This window comes from Salmo salar, chromosome ssa02, assembly GCF_905237065.1.
Source record: "Salmo salar chromosome ssa02, Ssal_v3.1, whole genome shotgun sequence".
In the NCBI taxonomy this organism is placed as follows: Eukaryota; Metazoa; Chordata; class Actinopteri; order Salmoniformes; family Salmonidae; genus Salmo; species Salmo salar.
This window is the reverse complement of record NC_059443.1, coordinates 68,528,592-68,552,492: the sequence shown is the minus strand read 5'-3', so window position 1 is coordinate 68,552,492 and position 23,901 is coordinate 68,528,592. Positions and strand designations below refer to the sequence as shown.

The following is a 23,901-nucleotide window of genomic DNA, read 5'->3' as shown; positions in this document are numbered from 1 at the left end:
TTGCTCTCTCAGTGGGAGGGGCTTATCATAAGGGGAGCCTCAACAACAACATGATGCTGACAAGACGTCTCTCCAGAAGAGTCTCTCCAGATCAGAACGTCTCAATAAACACCAGCAGAGACTTGTAGGGAAGAAACCTCACCACCGCTGCTCTGACTGTGGGAAGAGTTTTACTAAACAGAGAAATTGGTCATTCACCAGCGGATTCATGCTGGAGGAAGCCTTATAGCTGTGATAAGTGTGGGAAGAGTTTTGCGTGAGATTTCACCGTGACCAAACACCGACTTATACACACAGGAGAGAAGCCTTATAGTTGTGATCAGTGTGGGAAGAGCTTTAATCAATCAGCAGCCCTGAGCAGACACCAATGCATACACACTGGAGAGAGACAGGAGTAAGGTGTATGTGGAAAGAGCTTTGCTCAATCAGGGTCACTGAAAAAACACCAGAAAGCACAAACATGTTTTCTTTCTTCTCCCTCCTCTCAGTCACCGGTTCAAGATGTCTAAATAAAGTTTGAACAGAAAACATGTTGTAAAGAGTCAGCTCTGGAACCATATGTATCAAGCTTCTTGGAGTAGGAGTGCTGTGGGTTGGCGGTGGGGGTGTTCAGAGCTGTATCTTATTTCAATAACTCCTATTATCCATTAATTAATTGTATAATGTAGAATAATGTTTCAACAATACAAGGTGTGTATTCATGTATTCAATAGATCAATAAATTAAATCCATTATCTGCTCAACAACGTCTGCTTATCACATTCATTATGTTTTTTAAATCTGATAATACATTTTTAAAAGGACCTTAGTCCTCTTGTATAATTCGTTTGGTCCTAAAAGATGTTCACATATTTATTTTTAAACCCTTCACCAGGTTTTAGTGTAGCTGATGGGACATACGGAAGTACAGAAGACATAGGACTATTAGTGTCATCAAATTATGTTGTTGAATTTATTTTAAAGGATTTTATTTGTGATATCTTTGAACTTTCCTTATTGTGTATTAAGTGTGCTCCAGAAAGATGTTCACACATTTTATTGTGAATTGAATGATGTGTTGGTTGTTTGGAAGAGGCATCATGAGGGCAGGACGCCAGCTCTGCCCATCAGTACTTATAGGTCATGTCAACCACAGACCTCACACTCTTCTGTTCTCTCACGGCCAGTAAGGTCTCCTACCAAACTCCTCTCTCTTCACTCTGGAAATACACTTGACAATATCTTATACCTTACCATTCTACTTTTTATTGGTGATGTGTTATGTGGAACGAATGCTTGCATGTAAATGTCATTGTAAAACATACATGCAAATGTGGTTTCATGTTTTCTTGTTTTGTTTTACATTGCTGATTGCATATACATTTTTTTTTTAAATATGTATTTTTTAAACGTTTAGTTGAATTATGTAGAAGAGACCAGGATATGTTGTTGCCCTGTGTCCCAATACTCAATGTTGTAGTCATGGTCCTGAGAATGAAACATGTTTTAAACAATCAACAGAGATTCACGTGTCTTACAGTGCTACACATCTGTTATAATAAGTGGTGTTTCCTGCTTAATTGAAGTATCAGATGTAGTTTTTCACCAGTTATAAAGTGTGTTTGTTGTCTCTCTTTATGTTTAATGTTGCAGGGAGGGAGATGCAACAATAGCCTTGAGAATAGCTAGACTCAAATATAACTCGGTTCCAAGTTGCTGTCAGGTAAAAGTAGACGATAGCAGACAGCAGGATTCTTAGTGAAAGGTGTGTTGTTGAACGTTTTCTTGGTTTTACTCAATCTGTATAGATTAGGTAGAATCTTTTCCAGGAACTTTCTGAAGTAAGATTAGCCTGGGGCAGCAGGTAGTCTAGTGGATAGAGCGTTGGGACAGCAACTGAAAGGTTGCTAAATCGAATCCCCGAGCTGACAAGGTAAACATCTGTAGTAGTGCCCTCTAACAATGCAGTTAACCCACTGTTCCTAGGCCGTCATTGTAAATAAAAATGTCTTCTTATCTGACTTGCCTGGTTAAATAATGATGTGAGACGTTATGCTGTCATAACGTAATTGCGCTTGAATATCTAAATACATGTTTGATTGCTCTGGTCTAGGGGTGCATCAGTTGCAGCCTTGAGACTGGAATTCTCCCCTGCGAACTCCCTAATCCTTATCTGAACTCTGTGACAACAAAGTAGCTGTACTGTAGCCTACACATTTCTTGTCTTAGTAAGAAACACTGAAGAAAACAATAGCTTCCATGATGGATCCGGTAAGTCTGGTTTCCTTTTAACAGTAAAGGCCTGCTGTTTTGTATAAATGTCTAGGTGTAGTTTCATCATCTTTGATCCTCCACATTCCTGTGTTCGGTTTAAACTGCTGGACAAAAATAAACATGATTGTAAAACTTGTTAGGATATTTTTTCCGTCAGCAGAGTAGTCTACAACTATATCATGTTTGGAAATCTGTCATATTACCTAATTTATCTCTACTTCCTCCCAAACTGTGCACTTGTTCACCTCCACTGATTTGACCAGATACTCACTCTGACAGTGAAAATACATATTCTTCTTTGGGGTTTATCGGTGGTTGGCGTCCAACTTTATGGTACATTACACCACCTAATGTACTAGAGTGTGGGCCAGCAACAGGGATCGAGGACCTAAATCCTATCTGCCAGCCTCGTTTCTCTTAAAAAGTAGAAATATTTGCTCACACACGCAGGAGAGAATCCTTACTCCTGTCTTTGTGGTGTCAGAGAAATTCTATAGAAAGAGAGACTTCAAACAACATATTTATTATAAGATTTGCAAAAATGAAGCAATCAACCATCACTAAGAATAGTCAGTGTTGAAAGCTCAATGAACAGAGCTGTCTTTCGCCTTTTATTGAAAGTACATCCTTTTATATTTGACAGTTAGCCGATGTGCAGAAACAGCCACTGGAAACAGAGTTGTAAGAGGTAATTTAGCTTGTCTGTGTAGATCAAGATGGCTGATATCGGCACCACTCTGTTCCTCCCTGCACTTCCCACATAGCTACATTTCTGCCGATTGTAAACACAGGAGCTCACATATTGCGGTAGCACCCAAGCAGCTCATAAATCTGTACGCTCAGATTTATGAGCTGAGCGTACAAAACAAGCCTGTATCAGCAAAGAATATTAGCATATAACAATAGACAATTCTCTCAGTAAAATAGTAACATATACCATAGACAATTATCTAAGTAAAAACAGTATAGTATGTCTAATTTAACAGTATAGTAGAATAATATAATATTAAAATGTCCACCACAATGGAAAGAGATTTGCTCATTCAGGGTCACTGATAAAACAGCAGAAAGCACAAATGTGTCATCTTTTATCTCCCTCCTCTCCGGCACCGGTTCCAGATCCCTAAATAAAGTTTCAATAGACTACTCTTTACAGGATGTTTTCTATCAACCATTCTCAAACAGTTTATTAAGTCTAATTACCATGGTAACCTATGTATCATAATATGCAGCTCTGGATCCATATGTATCAAGTGTGTTGGAGTAGTAGTGCTGATCTAGGATCAGGTCCCCTATCCATGTATTCTCATTTTGATCTAAATGGCTTAATGTCATCATGGAAAATGTCATAGTGAACCTGTTTGTGTGTAGAGGGGGATGTTGAGGTGGGTGGGGGTGTTCAGAGCTGTATCTTATTTCAGTAACTCCTATTATCCATGAAATAACTGTATAATGTAGAATAAGGTTTCAACAATACTAGGTGTGTATTCATGAATTCAGTCGATCAGTATATTAAATCCATTATCTGCTCAACCACATCTGCTTCTCACTTCATTTATATGAGACAACTTATAAATGCAGAAGGTCTTTAACTTCATTATGACTCATTCTTATCACTTTACAAGATCCCTATAACGCCTGAAGAGTTTACAATTGTTTTAGTCTCCATTCCCTCAGGTGTTGCTTTATTATTCAGGAACATGTTAAGACCCTCAGAACCTACCTTCGATTACCGCTGTTCACTCAACAGTAGTAAAGATTTGTTTTTGTTTTGGTCCGTTCAACAACAGAGCGGTACTTGCCTTGTATCAACAAGATTTTGTATCTATCTATATACCTTATGTCATGCCTTATTGGAGAAGTAGAAGTACAAAAAAATAGATACATTCAAGTTGTATCTTTTGTAATGACCACCTAGAAACAGTGTTGCATCTTTTTTTTATGGTATTCATGTAAAGAATCTGTGGCAAGACATCAGTAGATTTATAATGGAACAAAATCATGAAGATTTGACACAATTATGGAGAGATGTACTGCATGAATTCTTTACCTACGATATAAATATTTTGGATGGATATTTTTATTTGTTGTTCACCCGCCGTACAGTAGGTGGCGGCAATACGCCAATAGGTGTAGTCTGCCATAAAATCTTAAAGGAGAACAAGACAACAGAAAGTTGTTGACGAGGACAGCTAGCGACGAACAGTTCATATCATACAAAGAAACAGCTTCCACAATGGGTCGGGTAAGTCTGGTTTTAACATTATATGCCCGCTGTGTTTTATAAAATGTCTAGGCCTAGATTTCATCATCTTTGAACCTTCACATTCCTGTTTAGTTCTGTTTGGGGCGGCAGGTAGCCTAGTGGTTACAGCGTTGGCCCAGTAACCGATCCCCGAGCTGACAAGGTAAAAATCTGTCCCTGAACAAGGTTGTTAATCCATTGTTCATAGGCCGTCATTCTAAATAATATAATTTTTTTGTATATCGGATTTGCGGTTACATTTTTTTTTTTTAAGTAGCCTACAACTATATCATTTGTATTGTAATGACCCTGTGTTTATAAGCGCGGATATCGACTCTACCGCTCGAGCATGCTTTTGCGGCTTTCTATAGCGCTCTGGACTAAGGGCTAGAAGGTCGAGGGTTCGAGACCTGCTCCCTACTTGTTCCAGCAACATTTAAGGCAGTCCATTCAATCATGTTTAGGAATCTGTGACTATGACCTAATTCTCTCCTTCCTCATGAAGTGTGCACATGTTCACATTCATTCACTGATTTCTTACGTATTAGCCATTACTTGACCAGATATTTAAGTGGCCGTTCTAACAAAGAAAATAAATGGCTGCAGTCCAAACACGTTGTTTTTCCCTTTATTTGGACGGTTGAAGTGTTGTAGAGGAGTGGGCGTAGCAGCACTACACTCTTAGAAAAAAAGGGTGCTATCTAGAACCTTAAAGGGTTCTTCGGCTGTCCCCATAGGAGAACCCTTTTGAGTTTCAGGTAGAACCTCTTTGGATGTATCCCCGTCGAAACCGGATGCACTTTGATTGCCAATTCCCTAACGTTGGCCCTCGATTTAGCTTGAAGGAGCGAGTGAACAACTTTGGTCACTTGCGGGGTTGATATGACCCACAATTCATTGCAAAATGTAGTCACATTGTCAAAATCTGGTGGCCGCTAAGTGTCACATTTAATCAACACCCTGCATTTTCGGTATCTCAGTAAAAATATGAAGCTAGCTTGCAATTATAAAAATATATATTAGTGTTGGTAAATTGGCTTAGTTTTGTAGTGAGGAGTGCAATTCTGAAATGTATTGGAATAAATGACCAAACTATAAAACTAGCTAGCCAGCTATGGGTAACTGTAGCTAGCTACCTGGTAGGAGCGCTAGTGTTGGGGATTTTCCAGTACCTATACTGTTTTCTTAGAAGTAGTCAGCAGAATCGATATGGAGTTTACCATTAGTATATGTGTAAGCAGAACCAATGTGTATGTGCAAGCTGAGTCAATACAGGCTTAACCATTCTGGGTCATGCCTGGTCTTCTGACGGCTTTTGGACATGCACATTAGTTAATCATTTATAGGCACCATTAGCCTGGTCTTGTGAAGGCCATTGGACATGCACATTAGTTAATCATTTACAGGAACCACTAGACATGTACCTGTATTAGGAAGGTACAGTTGATGTCGGAAGTTTACATACACCTTAGCCAAATACATTTAAACTCAGTTTTTCACAATTCCTGACATTTAATCCTAGTAAAAATTCCCTGTCTTAGGTCAGTTAGGATCACCACTTTATTTTAAGAATGTGAAATGTCAGAATAATAGTAGAGTGATTTATTTCAGCTTTTATTTCCTTCATCACATTCCCAGTGGGTCAGAAGTTTACATACACTCAATTAGTATTTGGAATCATTGCCTTTAAATTGTTTAACTTGGGTCAAATGTTTCGGGTAGCCTTCCACAAGCTTCCCACAATAAGTTGGGTGAATTTTGGCCCATTCCTCCTGACAGAGCTGGTGTAACTGAGTCAGGTTTGTAGGCCTCTGCTTCATTATATCCACATAATTTTCCATCCTCATGATGCCATCTATTTTGTGACATGCACCAGTCCCTCCTGCAGCAAAGCACCCCCACAACATGATGCTGCCACCCCCGTGCTTGACGGTTGGAATGGGGTTCTTCAGCTTGCAAGCGTTTCCCTTTTTCCTCCAAACATAACGATGGTCATTTTGGCCAAACAGTTCTATTTTTGTTTCATCAGACCAGAGGACATTTCTCCAAAAAGTACGATCTTTGTCCCCATGTGCAGTTGCAAACCGTAGTCTGGCTTTTTTATGGCGGTTTTGGAGCAGTGGCTTCTTCCTTGCTGAGCGGCCTTTCAGGTTATGTCGATATAGGACTCGGTTTACTGTGGATATAGATACTTTTGTACCTGTTTCCTCCAGCATCTTCACAAGGTCCTTTGCTGTTGTTCTGGGATTGATTTGCACTTTTTGCAACAAAGGACGTAAATCTCTTGGAGACAGAACGCGTCTCCTTCCTGAGCTATATGATGGCTGCGTGGTCCCATGGTGTTTATACTTGCATACAATTGTTTGTTCAGGTGAACGTGGTACCTTCAGGCGTTTGGAAATTGCTCCCAAAGATGAACCAGACTTGTGGAGGTTTACATTTTTTTTCTGAGGTCTTGACTGATTTATTTTGATTTTCCCATGATGTCAAGCAAAGAGGCACTGGGTTTGAAGGTAGGCCTTGAAATACATCCACAGGTACACCTCAAATGATGTCAATTAGCCTATCAGAAGCTTCTAAAGCCATGACATCATTTTCTGGAGTTTTCCAAGCTGTTTAAAGGCACAGTCAACTTGGTGTATGTAAACTTCTGACCCACTGAAATTGTGATACAGTGAAATAATCTGTCTGTAAACAATTGTTGGAAAAATTACTTGTGTCATGCACAAAGTAGATGTCCTAACTGACTTGCCAAAACAAGAGTTTGTTAACAAGAAATTTGTAGAGTGGTTTAAAAACTAGTTTTAATGACTCCAACCTAAATTTATGTAAACTTCTGACTTCAACTGTGTGTGTATATATGTATATATATATATTTTTGTTGTTGTTGTAATGTACTATGGTGATGCCACCAATATAATCTAAGATGGGTTTAAGTAAGTCAGAAGTGAGACAAAAAGATAATGGTGGCGAAATGTCAAAGGGTATTTTGCATAAAGAGGAGTGACTAAGTAAGGGTGACACTGTATAAAAGGAGTGTGCTGAGACTGGCGAAGTCAGATGATCCTTGGACCAGCTTGGCTTTGTAATAGTCTATTTTAATTTAATGTTCCGGTATCTGAGAAATATTATTGGACCAATATTTCCACGACGCTAGCTAGATACGTTAGCTTACTAGGTACGTTGATAGCTTTAGGTTGGTTGTTTTTAAGTTAAACTTCAAGATTTCCACCAAGGACGTTGCCTCCGATCTTCACTCTCCCTCGCTTGGGCAAGGGACATTTTAAGGTACACTCGGATGTAAAACGCAATTCAAGGGCTGAGGGTTTAGGGCCGAGGGTTGTTGAGTTTGTAACGCAGCTGGAAGGCAATCGGGATGAGGCAAGATCAGGTGGGACCATTATAGCCAATGAGAGGGCAGATATGCGTGTTTTCACTAGTTGCCACAATGTCGAACATCTATATCATATTTTTATTCATTTAGGGTTAGGCATAAAGTTAGTGTTTTCAAGGTTAGGGTTAAAATCACATTTAAAAAGATCAGTTGTAGAAATGGATGTGGTTTATGGCTTTGTTTGTGGTAACTAGTGACGACCAGGTACTACTCCCATACAAAGTGTTTTATTCCTCAAAGTTGCCGGGATGTCACGTGTCCTACTTTTACCAATACACTCCTAACAACCAACTCGTTACGAAAATGTATATAAGATCAAATAAGCCAGAAGCAAGATTTTGGGCCCAGTTATCTCTCTTGCTTCTCCTCTTCCGCGTTGTTTGATAGGAAATGACTGGTATAAGAAATATGGTGGAAACTAGCCCATGCCCACCAATCCAATGCTCTTAGATTTGTGGGTTGTAGTGAACGGTTGAACATTTCAGGTAAAAGGAGATATTCGAGGGATGCACCCAAATCAGAGGTTCAGACTGAATTAATACAATATTTGGTTTAATGATCAACTGTAAACTTCTTGTGGCCAACAGGACAAAGCTAGTCCGTCCCCCTCCACACTCCAGGAGTCCCCAGGTCCACCGCCTCTCCGTACTTTACTGCTGGTTCTGGTCGACTGTAGGAAAACACCAGGGCAGAGTGGAACTGAGAGACGAGAAGAGGAACATGGAGATATGATTTCATTACGTAAGAACCATGGTGTGTGGATTAGTCTGCTTCTGTAACAATTAATTGGTAAATTATATATTGATGAAAATATTTGGTAGTTCCACCCAATTTTGAGAAGTGTAACTTGGTCCCCCCCAAAAAACGTTGGATTTCACCTAATTGTAACTTTCTTTCATGAAGAGCACATGTTCGATTTCATAAAAACATGTTTTCCATCTCAAGAGGTTATATGAAAATACATACTGTGGTAAGTGCCAATGTGCTAAATAAAGTAACAGGGGACTACTGAAAACAACAAAACCACTAGTTTACATTGGTAAAATAGTCCTTTAAATCAGCCACAAATTTGCTTATGACAGGGATGGAAGCTAGTTTTGTTCCACGGGGAGTGAAAAAATGTAATGCTAGCTTCACAAAAACATTATTCTACCATACCAATTTCTGGATAAAATGGTTCACTTGCTCAGTTTTCTATAAAAAACACCATAGAATCGATAAGACTAGAACCAGAAAATCTGATTTGACGTTCAATGTTTCTTTTGCCCCAAAAAATGTAGAGAACCGTTTCACCATATTAAAACATGGGTTGATCTTAAAATGAAGGACAGATGTAAATGAATCACTAATTACATGAAATAAATAATGTTCAGAAATGACTGTCAAAGTAACCAAATAACTAGGGCTTTACATGCACACTCATAATTTGACATTAAACTAGTTATGGCAGTAGGCTGAGTATGGCATTAGTCATGTAAACACCTTACTCTGCTTATCTTAATTGGTGTAAGTTCATAACCCGAAGTAAGGATACAGCTTTAAAACACCTGGTTTTCTGAGCAATCTTTAGAATGATTAGGACATGTGAACACTTTAATCAGAGTTATAGAGGTGTATTTAATCTGTGCATGTGCTAACACAAGCAGCGCCAGCTAAATTCTTTTGCCCGAGTCCTGTGAGTTCAGGAAAAACTGAAAGTATGCAGCTTAGAAATAGTTTTCACATACAAACTTTATACTGCGTCAAAATAATAACATAGTCGCTGTGGTAGAACGTTTATTTTGATTGATAAATGCTGAAAATTGCCAAAGTCCCGTCAGGTAGCCTGATTTCAGATGTGTCCATGTAAACAGGTTTATTAGGGAAATTGTTATTTCATAGCATGTCAACATTTAAATCAATCTCTTATATTAATTGACTTCACAATAATCATATTATTCTGCGCTTGTAACTTTACTCAAAGATGGTAAAACTTGGAGAAATGATTTTATTAGTTGGGTTAAAATCTTTCTAGAAGTTCTACAGGGTTGACGGAGGGACTTGTCAAAATTCAGAAATTTGTCACTTTAGCAAGTCTTTATTCATATTATTTAATAACAGATTTAAAATGTAATACTGGTGCACAATTTCTCCTGGAAAAATATGAAAGGGACGCAAAAGGGTCCTTCCATGAAATGAAGGCCATCTGTTTATGGACCCATATTCGCAAAACCTAAGTATTCAATGTCTTTGTTTCACAGGGGACATCAATAATCGTTGCTCTCTTAGTGGGAGGGGCTTATCATCTGGACAGCCTCAACAACATCATGATGCTGACAAGAAAGAGAAGAGTCTCTCCAGATCAGAACACTTCAAGAAACACCAGCATAGAGGTATAGGGAAGAAACCTCACCACTGCTGCTCTGACTGTGGGAAGAGTTTGGCTGAACAAGACTTGACAATTCATGAGCAAATTCACACTCTAGAGCATGCATCTAAAACCTTGAAATCTCATCTGAGAACTCATTCAGGGGAGGGACCTTATACCTGCTTTGATTGTGGAAAATACTTAAATCAGTCAGGAGCCCAGACTAAACACACAGGAGAGAAGCCTTATAGCTGTGATCAGTGTGGGAAGAGCTTCAGTCAATCAGGACACCTGACTATACACCAACGCATACACACAGGAGAGAAGTCTTATGGCTGTGATCAGTGTGGGAAGAGCTTCAGTCAATCAGGACACCTGGCTATACACCAGCGCATACACACAGGAGAGAAGCCTCATAGCTGTGATCAGTGTGGGAAGAGCTTCAATAATTCAGGAGACCTGACTACACACCAACGCATACACACAGGAGAGAAGCCTTATAGCTGTGATCAGTGTGGGAAGATTTTCAATCACTCAGGGGCCCTGACTAGACACCAACGCATACACACAGGAGAGAAGCCTTATAGCTGTGATCAGTGTGGGAAGAGCTTCAATAAGTCAGGATCCCTGAATACACACCAACGCATACACACAGGAGAGAAGCCTTATAGCTGTGATCAGTGTGGGAAGATTTTCAATCACTCAGGATCCCTGACTAGACACCAACGCATACACACAGGAGAGAAGCCTTATAGCTGTGATCAGTGTGGGAAGAGCTTCAATCAATCAGGATCCCTGACTACACACCAACGCATACACACAGGAGAGAAGCCTTATAGCTGTGATCAGTGTGGGAAGAGCTTCAATAAGTTAGGACACCTGACTACACACCAGCGCATACACACAGGAGAGAAGCCTTATAGCTGTGATCAGTGTGGGAAGAGCTTTGCTCAATTTGGAATCCTGGCTACACACCAACGCATACACACAGGAGAGAAGCCTTATAGCTGTGATCAGTGTGGGAAGAGCTTCAGTCGATCAGGAGACCTGACTACACACCAGCGCTTACACACAGGAGAGAAACCTTATAGCTGTGGTCAGTGTGGGAAGAGCTTCAGTCGATCAGGAGACCTGACTACACACCAACGCATACACACAGGAGAGAAGCCTTATAGCTGTGATCAGTGTGGGAAGAGCTTCAGTCAATCAGGACACCTGACTATACACCAACGCATACACACAGGAGAGAAGTCTTATGGCTGTGATCAGTGTGGGAAGAGCTTCAGTCAATCAGGACACCTGGCTATACACCAGCGCATACACACAGGAGAGAAGCCTCATAGCTGTGATCAGTGTGGGAAGAGCTTCAATAATTCAGGAGACCTGACTACACACCAACGCATACACACAGGAGAGAAGCCTTATAGCTGTGATCAGTGTGGGAAGATTTTCAATCACTCAGGGGCCCTGACTAGACACCAACGCATACACACAGGAGAGAAGCCTTATAGCTGTGATCAGTGTGGGAAGAGCTTCAATAAGTCAGGATCCCTGAATACACACCAACGCATACACACAGGAGAGAAGCCTTATAGCTGTGATCAGTGTGGGAAGATTTTCAATCACTCAGGATCCCTGACTAGACACCAACGCATACACACAGGAGAGAAGCCTTATAGCTGTGATCAGTGTGGGAAGAGCTTCAATCAATCAGGATCCCTGACTACACACCAACGCATACACACAGGAGAGAAGCCTTATAGCTGTGATCAGTGTGGGAAGAGCTTCAATAAGTTAGGACACCTGACTACACACCAGCGCATACACACAGGAGAGAAGCCTTATAGCTGTGATCAGTGTGGGAAGAGCTTTGCTCAATTTGGAATCCTGGCTACACACCAACGCATACACACAGGAGAGAAGCCTTATAGCTGTGATCAGTGTGGGAAGAGCTTCAGTCGATCAGGAGACCTGACTACACACCAGCGCTTACACACAGGAGAGAAACCTTATAGCTGTGGTCAGTGTGGGAAGAGCTTCAGTCAATCAGGAAACCTGACTAAACACCAGCGAATACACACAGGAGAGAAATCTTACTCCTGTCTATGTGGAAAGAGCTTTGCTGGTTCAGGGTCACTGAAAAAACACCAGAAAGCACAAACGTTTTCTTTCATTTCCCTCCTCTCTGGCACTGGTTCCAGATCCCTAAGTAAGTTTAAATAGAAAACATGTTAAGAGTCATGTCTCCCATTCTCTAACAGTTTACTAAGTCTGATTGCCATGGTAACCTGTGTAGCATAATATGCAGCTCTGCATCCATATGTATCAAGTGTCTTGGAGTAGGAGTGCTGTGTGTGGGATGGGGTGGGGGTGTTCAGCGCTGTATCTTTTATTTTCTTAACTCATATTATCCATTAAATAATGTATAATAAAATGTTTCACCACTAGTAGGTGTATATTCATGTGTGGGGGGAAATGTTGTCTGAAGGGAGAGCCTTGAATTGTACTGCTTGTCTCATACAATCATTGGTTCCTGTAGGTGCTGGGTAGAGATGTGAGGGGGAGATGGTCATGACCCCCTCAGACATTTTGGCAGAACGTCCAGAATATGTTCTATAAGTTACATGCAGGAACCAAACGTTAATGATGAATAATGTAAATCATGCAAATATAACTTGTCTGTGTAAGCAGTATATAAGAGAACTAACGGGACTGCCCCGAAAGAGCTCCCGACCGAAGTGTACTATGGTGCATTAAGTTTGTTGCAACCTCTCCAGCTTGCTGATAATAAAGAATGATGCATTTAAGTTTGACAGTCCTTGGTAGTAATTTCCACGAGACATGTATTGAAAAATACATTAAATCCTTTATCTTATGTTGCACTGCATGAGGCAAATGGTGGTCACACCAGATACTGACTACCGTTTTTTTAAGGGATCTGTGACCAACAGATGCATAACAGTTGCATAACAGCTGTTTCCTCCAACATCTTCAGAAGGTCCTTTTCTGTTGTTCTGGGATTGATTTGCACTTCTCGCACCAAATACGTTCATCTCTAGGAGACAGAACGCATCTCCTTCCTGAGCGGTATGACGGTTGCATGGTCCCATGGTGTTTATACTTGCGTACTAGTGTTTGTACAGGTGAACGTGGTACCTTCAGATGTTTGGAAATTGCTCCCAAGGATGAACCAGACTTGTGGAGGTCTACAATGTTTTTCTGAGTTCTTGGCTGATTTCTTTAGATTTTCCCATGATGTCAAGCAAAGAGGCACTGAGTTTGAAGGTAGGCCTTGAAATACATCCACAGGTACACCTCCAATTGACACAAATTATGTCAATTAGCCTATCAGAAGCTTCTAAAGCCATGACATCATTTTCTGGAATTTTCCAAGCTGTGTAAAGGCACAGTCAACTCAGTGTATGTAAACTTCTGACTCACTGGAATTTAATTATAAGTGAAATAATCTGTCTGTAAACAATTGTTGAAAAAATTAATTGCGTCATGCACAAAGTAGATGTCTTAACCAACTTGCCAAAACTATAGTTTGTTAAGTACATTTTATGAACAGTACCAGTTAAAAGTTTGGACACACCTACTTATTCAAGGGTTTTTCTTTATAGATTCTTCAAAGTAGCCACCGTTTGCCTTGATAACAGCTTTGCACACTCTTGGTATTCTCTCAACCAGCTTCACCTAGAATAGTTTTCCAACAGTCTTGTAGGCGTTCCCACATATGCTGAGCACTTGTTGGCTACTTTCCCTTCACTCTGCAGTCCACCTCATCCCAAACCATCTCAATTGGGTTGAGGTCAGGCGATTGTGTAGGCCAGGTCATCTGATGCAGCACTCCATCACTCTGCTTCTTGGTCAAATAGCCCTTACAGAGCCTGGAGGTGTATTGGGTCATTGTCCTGTTGAAAAACAAATGATAGTCCCACTAAGCGCAAACCAGATGGGATGGCGTATCGCTGCAGAATGCTATGGTAGCCATGCTGGTTAAGTGTGCCTTGAATTCTAAATAAATCACAGACAGTGTCACCAGCAAAGCACCCCCACACCATCACACATCCTCCATGCTTCACGGTGGGAACCACACATGCGGAGATAATCCGTTCACCAAAATCTCAGATTTCAACCGGTCTAATGTCCATTGCTTGTGTTTCTTGGCCCAAGCAAGTCTCTTCTTCTTATTGGTGTCCTTTAGTAATGGTGTCTTTGCAGCAATTCGACCATGAAGGCCTGATTCACGCAATCTCCTCTGAACAGTTGATGTTGAGATGTTGCTTGAAGTCTGTGAAACATTTATTTGGGCTGCAATTTGTGAGGCTGGTTACTCTAATGAACTTATCCTCTGCAGCAGAGGTAACTCTTGGTCTTCCTTTCCTGTGGCGGTCATGAGAGCCAGTTTCATCATAACGCTTGATGGTTTTTGCGACTGCACTTGAAAAAACTTTCAAAGATCTTGACATTTTCCGTATTGACTGACCTTCATGTCTTAAATTAATGATGGACTGTCGTTTGTCTTTCCTTAGTTGAGCAGTTCTCGCCATAATATGGACTTGGTCTTTTACCGAGTAGAGCTATCTTCTGCATACCACCCTACCTTGTCACAACACAACTGATTGGCGCAAACGCATTAAGAAGGGAAGAAATTCCACAAATTAACTCTTAACAAGGCACACCTGTTCATTGAAATACATTCCAGGTGACTACCTCATGAAGCTGGTTCAGAGAATACCAAGGCTGCGGCCCAAACACTTAAAAGACACACCCTTCCCCACTTACCCTCACCTTATGCCCTTGGGGGAACCCCCGTCGCCATCTTGGGGGGTGATCCAAATGATTTGCCAAGCAAGGGAAGTTTGCAATGTAAGCCCCTCAGCCCTTATTTTTAGTCAGCATTACGAGTGTGCAATTATGTTCACTCCGGGGCCTGAAACTCCCCATAATTCAATTTGCGCCGATTGTACATCCACTAAGAAAAGTCTGTGAAAACTTAAAAACAACATCAATAGAGAAGTTAGTATACAAGTGAAAAATAATGCAAATAGGTTAGAAATTGTGCTACTAATACACATGACGGCACAAACACGTGTCGTAAAAAAGTAAATATGTTTTTGTTTGGTTCTTTTGGAAATTGTAGAAATAAAACATTTGGAAAAAAGAAAGGAAAACGCCGCACACTGCTGCTCATGCTCCCAGGTGATATTTATTTACATTTCGACCCTTAGGTCTTCAACAGGCATCCATATCCCAGGTGGGCGTGGAAGGTCCTATATATAGGGGCAGTACTCTGTAACATCACTTCCTGAAACAGGAGTTAAAAATGTATAACAGTTTCACAATATTAACATTCAATGTATCAAAATATATGATCATACACAGAGAATGTCATAAATATTTATAGTAATATACATACACATTCAAAATTCAATTAGGATAAAAAAAAACACAATTTAGAATTATTGAAACTATAAAAACGTTTTCAAGTCAAGCTCCTCTTTAAGGCCAAGAGGAGACCATGTGTTGAGCCTGTGGATCCAGAAAGATTCCCTTTGAAGAAGTTTCCTCTCAATGTCCCCTCCCCTGCAGGACATCTTCACCATTTCTATTCCAATGTATCTCAGAGAACTAAAAGGATGTCCAGCTTGTACAAAATGAGCAGCAACCGGATTTTTTGTCTCACCTGTCCGTATATTGCTGCGGTGCTCACTGATCCGTGTCTTAAGGCTTCTATGGGTTTTCCCTATGTAAGACAGACCACAAGGACATGTCAACATGTAAATAACATTGGTGGACATGAAGGTAATCAGGCCCTTGATCTTAAATCTTTGTCCTGTGCAGGGGTGTGTAAATGAGTTGCATTTGTACGTGAAGCTGCATTGAGCACATCGGCCACATTTGTAATTACTCTCCGGAACCTTGTCCAAATTTTTTTCCCTTTTCTCTGGTGGGTAATCAGATTTAACCACAGTATCTCTCATGTTTGGGGGTCTTTTAAAAACCATACGTGGAGGATATTTAAAAATGGGTTTCAATTGTGGGTCAGTATCAATAATGTACCAGTGCTTCCTTATATGTCCTTAAATGCCTTCCCCAATGGTGAGAATTGGGTAAAGCATGATGGGACATGTTCTGCTTTTTCTTTTTCTCTTGGTTTTAAGCTTTCCAACTGTGTTAGTCCTTCAAAACGATCATTGGCATGTTTTACCCAATTGTCTTTGTACCCCCCTTTCCTTAATCTTTGTGTGAGGTCCGTGGTCTGTCTCTGATAAGCAGCATCAGAGCTGCATATTCTTCTGATACGACTGAATTGGCTGATAGGTAGACTTTTAATAAGTGGACGTGGATGAAAGCTGTCACCTCTAAGGAGGGTATTCCTGTCCGTAGGTTTCCTATAGAGATCTGTAGGGATGTTTGTCCTTAATAACCATCCCATCAAGAAAACTGATTTGTGATAGGTCATAGTTAAAACCTCTTGACGGTCGCCTAGGATAGGGGGCGCTACAGCGATTTTTGAAATAAATTCGTGCTCATTTTAAACGGCCTCCTACTCAAACTCAGAAGCTAGGATATGCATATAATTAATACTTGTGGATAGAAAACACCCTAAAGTTTCTAAAACTGTTTGAATGGTGTCTGAGTATAACAGAACTCATATGGCAGTCAAAACCCCGAGACAGATCGTAACAGGATGTGGAATTCTGAATTGCGGACTCAACTTCATCACTTTGCCTATAAATCACACCGTGAGATATGGTTCATTGAGCACTTCCTATTGCTTCCACTAGATGTCCCCAGTCTTACAAAGTGGTTTGATCCTTCTACTGTGAAAACTGACAGAATGAGAGTCTGTGGAACGTGGTCACATGGGGAGGGCCATCACCAATTATGACGCCGGCGCCCCTGGCTACCCTCCCCTTTCGAAACGTTTTGAAAGACAATGCAATCGTCCCCCTTGAATGTTATTGGAGCTCTGGTTGAAAAAGGCCCTAAAGATTTATGTTGTACAACGTTTGACATGTTTGAACGAACTTAAATAAAAAAAATAATCCATTTTGGTAAGAGAGGAGTCCCGCGCACGACGGTACTTTTGGTGCAGCCTTCAGAACGTGCTAACAAGAAGACATAAAGGATTAACTTTTTCGAACGAAAATACATTTGTTGTGGACCTGGGATTCCTGGAAGTGCCTTCTGATGAATATAATCAAAGGTAAGGGATTATTGACAATTGTATACAAGACTATATTTGATATGCGATTGTTCCAAGATGGCGCTGACCTGTATTGCTTGCCTATTTTTCTGAGTATCGCATCCCCTTTTATCGCAAAGTGTGATTACCCAGTAAAGTTCTTTTTAAATCTGGCATTGCAGGTGCTTTCAAGAGATGCTAATCTATAAATCTTAGAATGACAATATTACATTTTAAAAATGTTTTCGAATAGTAATTTAGTAAATTGTAGCGCTGTTTCACCGGACGCATTTGAGGGAAAATAGTCAACGTCACGCGCCGATGTAAAATGCTGTTTTTATATATAAATATGAACTTTATCGAACAAAAGAATGCATGTATTGTATAACATGATGTCCTAGGAGTGTCATCTGATGAAGATTGTCAAAGGTTAGTGCTGCATTTAGCTGTTTTTGGGTTATTTGTGATGCATGTGGTTGGTCGGAAAATGGCTATGTGGCTACTTTTACGATATACTCCTCTAACATAATCTAATGTTTTGCTTTTGCTGTAAAGCCTTTTTGAAATCGGACAACGTGGTTCGATTCAGGAGAGGTGTATCTATAAAACGATATAAAATAGTCCTATATTTGGAAGAATTTAAAAAAAATAAAAAATTGTTATGCAAATGGCGATAGGATTTTAAAACTGGATGTCAGCCCGTCCAGAGGTTAATGGTGAAGTGAAGGTGTTCATTCATAAAGTTAAGATAAGCATGGATTTCCAAAAGTTCTTCCTGGGTGCCTGTATAGATCAAGAAAATGTCATCCAAATATCTCCAAATTAGGAGAATATTGGAGAGAAAAGGGTTAAGGTCTGAATTCAGCACCACCTGTTTTTCAAACATTCCTAGATATAGGTTAGTATAATTAGGAGCCATAGTGCTCCCCATCGCTGTCCCTTTGGTCTGGAGGAAGAAGTCTCCTCTGAAGAGAAAATAGTTGGAGGGTAGTGCCAGTTCAGCCAAGTCCACAATACAATTGGTGCTGGGTAGAGCATTAGGAGGACGTTTATTGAGGTAGAACATGAGGGCCTCTAGACTGCCCTGATGGGGGATGTTAGTATATAGACTGGTAACATCAAAAGTACACAGAATAGAATTTTCAGGTATATGGACAACAGATTTGTAAAAATTGATCAAATCAATAGAGTCTCTAGTATACGTGGGGAGGGAGATCACCCAGGGTCTCACAAAATGGTCTACAAAGGTAGAGATATTCTCTGTCAGAGATCCATTACTACTCACAATGGGCCTGCCTGGTATAGGTGGTGTCATGCTCTTGTGAATTTTGGGTAGAGTGTATATTACAGGTGTGGTTGGGCAGTCAACTTTCATATGCTCATATTCTGTCTTTGTAATTTCCACTTCATTCAACAATTTTTACAATTTATCATGGATCAGAGACTTGAATTGATTAGTAGGGTCCTTTGGGAGTCTTTTGTAAAATTCATCATCACTAAGTTGTCTCAGAATGTCCTTTTCATAGTCTACTGCATTTAGTATCACTATTGCACCTCATTTGTACATGTAGGTAGGGGTGAAGTGACTATGCATAGATAATAAACAGCGAGTACAAAACAAATGGAGGGGAGAGGGTTGTCAATGTAAATAGTCCAGTGGGCATTTGATTAATTGTTCAGCAGTCTTATGGCTTGGAGCCTTTTGGTCCTTAACACCATCTCCGGTAGCGCTCTGGTACTGCTTGCCGTGCGGTAGCAGAGAAAACAGTCTATGACTTGGGTGACTGTAGTCTCTGACAATTTTATGGGCTTTTCTCTGACACCGCCTATTATATAGGTCCTGGATGGCATGAAGCTTGGCCCCAGTGATATACTGGGCCGTACGCATTACCCTCTGTATGGTCAGATGCCGAGCAGTTGCCATACCAGGCGGTGGTGCAACCGGTCAGGATGCTCTCGATGGTGCAGCTGTATAACTTTTTGAGGATCTGGGGACCCATGCCAAATCTTTTAAGTCTCCTGAGGGGGAAAAGGTTTTGTTGTGCCCTCTTCATGACTGTCTTAGTGTGTTTGGACCATGATAGTTCGTTGGTGATGTGGACACCAAGGAACTTGAAACTCTCGACCCGCTCCACTACAGCCCCGTCGATGTTAATGGGGGCCTGTTCGGCCCACCTTTTCCTGTAGTCCACGATCAGTTCCTTTGTCTTGCTCACACTGAGGGAGAGGTTGTTGTCCTGGCACCACACTGCCAGTTCTCTGACCTCCACCCTATAGGCTGTTTCGTCATTGTCGGTGATCAGACTATTTGTGTCATCAGCAAACTTAACCTTGGGATAGGGGGCAGTATCGGGAAGTTTGGATGAATGAGGTGCCCAATGTAAACTGCCTGTTACTCAGGCACAGAAGCTAGGATATGCATATGCATGGATAGAAAACACTCTAAAGTTTCCAAAACTGTTAAAATAATGTCTGTGAGTATAACAGAATTGATATGGCAGGTGAAAACCTGAGAAAAATCCATCCAGGAAGTGGGATTTTTTGATGTGAGTGGTTTTTCATTGAAAGCCTATTGATTATCTAATGGGTTAGGGCCCAAATTGCAGTTCCTATGGCTTCCACTAGATGTCACCAGTCTTTAGACATTGTTTCAGGCTTGTTTTCTGAAAAATGAAGAAGAATGAGACCTTTCTGTCAGGGGACTGGGGAATCATGCAGTACTGGTTTGTGCACGTGACTTTGTGTGCGCCCTTCGTTGTTTTTCCTTTCTATTGAATACGCTATTGTCCAGTTGAAATATTATCGATTATTTAGACAATTGACAACCTGTGGATTAATTATAAACATCATTTGACATGTTTCGACAAACTTTACCGGTACTATTATGATCTATTCGTCTGCATGTTTTGACCACCTTTGAGCCAGTGGATTACTGAATAAAACGCGCCAACAAAACAGAGTTTTTGGTATATGAAAAGGGACTTTATTGAACAAAATGACCATTTGTTATGTTGCTGGGACCCTTGTGATTGCAACCAGATGAAGATCTTCATAGGTAAGTGATTCATTTATCGCTATTTCTGACTTTCGTGACTCCTCTACTTGGTTGGAAAATGTTTGTATGCTTTTGTAAGCGGGGCGCTGTCTTCAGATAATCGCATGGTATGCTTTCGCCGTAAAGCCTTTTTGAAATCTGACAAAGCGGCTGGATTAAGAAGAAGTTAATCTTTATGTCGATATATAACACTTGTATTTTTATGAATGTTTGTTATGACTATTTCTGTCATTTGAATTTGGCGCTCTGCAATTTCACCGGATGTTGTCGAGGTGGGTCGCTAGCGGCACGCCTAGCCTAGAGAGGTTTTAACCACACACAGCAATGGTGTTGGTCAGGTGGCCTACTCCCTTCTCATGGTCTCCTGAGGGTTGGAAAACAAAATAGATTAGTTGAAAGGCACACTTCAGGTCAGGATTTGATAAACCCTAAACTAATATAGAAAATAATGTTTTCAAGAATTAACTTCTCTACATTTTCAAACATGCAACAGCTCCCTTACAGCTCTGTCCCCTGAAGGAATATAATCATTCTCTATTGTACGTCTTCTGACGATTATTACGTTACATTTAGAAAGGTCAAATGTGAGTGTGTGTGTGTCTGCCTGCCTGTCAGTCAGTCAGTTGCTATTCAAACTACAGTCTACCTCAATCAGTAGTGCGTTGCATGGCGATGAACTTGGCTGACTTCTTCCTGGCCTAAGCGATGGTCAGAAGTCTGCACTGAGGGGTGAAGGACAGCAGCAGGAACTGATAGGTGCTCACCTCTCCTGTAATATATTGAGGAGGGACCACAATAGAAGTGTTTAATGCAGAATAAAGCATCTCTCATGATGATTGGATGTCAAATAAATCCTTGCCAATAGTTGAGAAGAGATGCTGTTGCTAGGCTAGTCCCAGATCTGCAAGTCCACTCACCCACATCTACGAATCATAGATCAGGGGGTCAATCTGAAATTATAGAAAGGATTATCGGAGAGAGAGAATTCACCATCAGAGTAGGAGTGCTGATCTGGGATCATATTGACTCTGTCCATATAATACTAGTATTCATTATGATCTGACCTTTGGTAAATTCTTAGTCTGGATTGTTGTCTTGGGTCAAAATGGACCCTGTACATTTATGAAATCTGATTATTAAAGGAGGGGTCACCTGCTACCACCGTAGTAGTACCTAATACATATAGAATACTTGTATCAGATGTTATAGATGCATTTGAAATGATGAGTTTGGTAGCCTAGTGGTTAGAGTATTGGGCCAGTAAACAAAAGATTGATGGATTGAATCCCCGAGCTGACAAGGTAAAAATATTTTGTTCTGCCCTGGAGCAAAGCAGTTAACCCACTGTTCCCCGGGTGCCGAATATGTTGATTAAGGCAGCCCCCCGCACCTCTCTGATTCAGAGGTGTTGGGAAATACCTAGTCAGTTGTACAACTGAATGCCTTCAACTGAAATGTGTCTTCCACACTTAACCCAACCCCTCTGAATCAGAGAGGTGCAGGGGGCTGCCGTAATCAACATCCACGTCTTCAGCTCTCAGGGTATAGTGGGTTAACTTCTTTGCTCCGTGGCAGAACGACAGATTTTTATGTTGCCAGCTCGGGGATTCAATCCAGTTACCTTTCAGTTACTGGCCCAATGCTCTAACCATTAGGCTACGTGCCGCCAATGTAGGAGCTCCCTAGGTGAACCCTCCTTACCTTTACTCGACTCAGGTTTAGATATGCTGTCCATGTATCTCCTTTCTTGCCACGACTGAAAAAATATAAAGACATCTAAATACATGTACAGTTGAAGTCAGAAGTTTACATACACTTAGGTTGGAGTCATTAAAACTCGCTTTTCAACCATTCCAAATTTCTTGTTAACCTGTTGGGGCTAGGGGGCAGTATTTTCACGGCTGGATAAAAAAACGTACCCGATTTAATCTGGTTACTAATCCTACCCAGTAACTAGAATATGCATATACTTATTATATATGGATAGAAAACACCCTAAAGTTTCTAAAACTGTTTGAATGGTGTCTGTGAGTATAACAGAACTCATTTGGCAGGCAAAACCCTGAGACATTTTCTGACAGGAAGTGGATACCTGATGTGTTGAATTACCTTTAAGCCTATGCCATTGAAACACACAGGGGTTGATTAAGGTGTATTCAAAGTACTTGTTTTGCTCTTTATCTAATATACTAAGAATATACTGAAGTACAAAAAATGTGTGCCAATGTGTGCCAAAATAGATCATTTAAATGTATTTAATATACATAATGCAAATAAAATACATGTAATTTATTTCTTTAAAATTGCTCCAATTTAGATCATTTTAAATATACTTAGGTATATTTGTCACAGACATACTTAAATGTAATAAAATATATTAATTTAAGTATATTTAAATATATTTGTTCTGCTTGGGACAGCTATGAATATGAACAAGGAAATGAACAATGCACACCAGGAAAAACCTTCGGAAGCTACTTATTGTGAATTGTTATATAGCAATTTGTAAATGTCTATACATTGGATAGCAAAGGATAGGAGAAATATGATTACTGAAAAGTTATGAATGAGACCATACCTACCACAGACCAGAGAAAGACCACCAACACACTTCGTGCTGTTCTCAAGGCGGTTGTTGCATCTCCCACCCTACAGCCTTAGCAACATGAAGGTAGTCAACTATAGCTGGTGAATTACTACACCTTATACATCAAATGAGGTAAGATCTGTCCATAGCACTGTATACACATAATTATTCATTTATTGCTTCAAATCCATTTAATTCTTACAATCCTGACTGTAGCATTGAGATCAATTATTAACAGAATATACACAGTGTACAAAACATTAGGAACACCTTCCTAATATTGAGTTGCACCACCTTTTGCCCTCAGAACAGCCTCAATTTGTCGGGGCATGGACTCTACAAGGTGTTCGAACGCGTTCCACAGGGATGCTGGCCCATGTTGACGCCAATGCTTCCCAGAGTTGTGTCAAGTTTGCTGGATGTCCTTTGGATGGTGGACCATTCTTGATACACACAGGAAACTGTTGAGCAGGAAAAACCCAGCAGCATTGCAGTTCTTGACACAAACCGGTGAGCCTGGCACCTACTACCATACCCCCTCTGAATGGCAAACACACACAATCCATGTCTCAATTATTTCAAGACTTAAAAATCCTTCTCTAACCCGTCTCCTCCCCTTCATCTACACTTATTGAAGTGGATTTCACAAGTGACACCTGGATTCACCTGGTCAGTCTATGTCATGGAAACAGCAGGTGCTCCTAATGTTTTGTACACTCAGTGTATTGTTCATCACTAAAAACATACTATCAAACACTATATTATAAGATATCATCAAGTGTACTTACAGAGTGAAGTGGAGAGGTTTTGTAAGACAACTTACTG

General features: G+C 40.5%; 1 protein-coding gene and 1 long non-coding RNA gene across 4 annotated transcripts; one reads left to right on the top strand and one right to left on the bottom strand.

Annotated features, from left to right (window-relative positions):
- Positions 1–2,151: 2,151 nt before the first annotated feature.
- On the top strand, positions 2,152–13,046 carry LOC106598845 (zinc finger protein 271). Of its 3 annotated transcripts, none has more exons than XM_045708647.1 (3): positions 2,152–2,250; positions 8,480–8,633; positions 10,133–13,046. In XM_045708647.1, exons 1-3 carry the CDS (start codon positions 2,239–2,241, stop codon positions 12,460–12,462), a joined length of 2,496 nt encoding a protein of 831 aa, XP_045564603.1. In that variant the 5' UTR covers positions 2,152–2,238; the 3' UTR covers positions 12,463–13,046. The 3 variants fall into 3 exon arrangements, with proteins under 3 accessions (XP_045564603.1, XP_045564611.1, XP_045564592.1); XM_045708655.1 differs by lacking the exon at positions 2,152–2,250 and adding an exon at positions 4,371–4,498; XM_045708636.1 differs by lacking the exon at positions 2,152–2,250 and adding an exon at positions 4,371–4,498 and having other exon boundaries at positions 8,480–8,645.
- A 7,531-nt stretch (positions 13,047–20,577) lies between these two features.
- Positions 20,578–23,901, bottom strand: LOC123730805 (uncharacterized). The gene is made up of 6 exons (XR_006762239.1): positions 23,865–23,901; positions 23,072–23,145; positions 22,191–22,245; positions 21,407–21,439; positions 21,136–21,258; positions 20,578–20,853 (listed from the first exon to the last, which is right to left on the bottom strand). It is a non-coding gene; the product is annotated as an uncharacterized lncRNA (long non-coding RNA).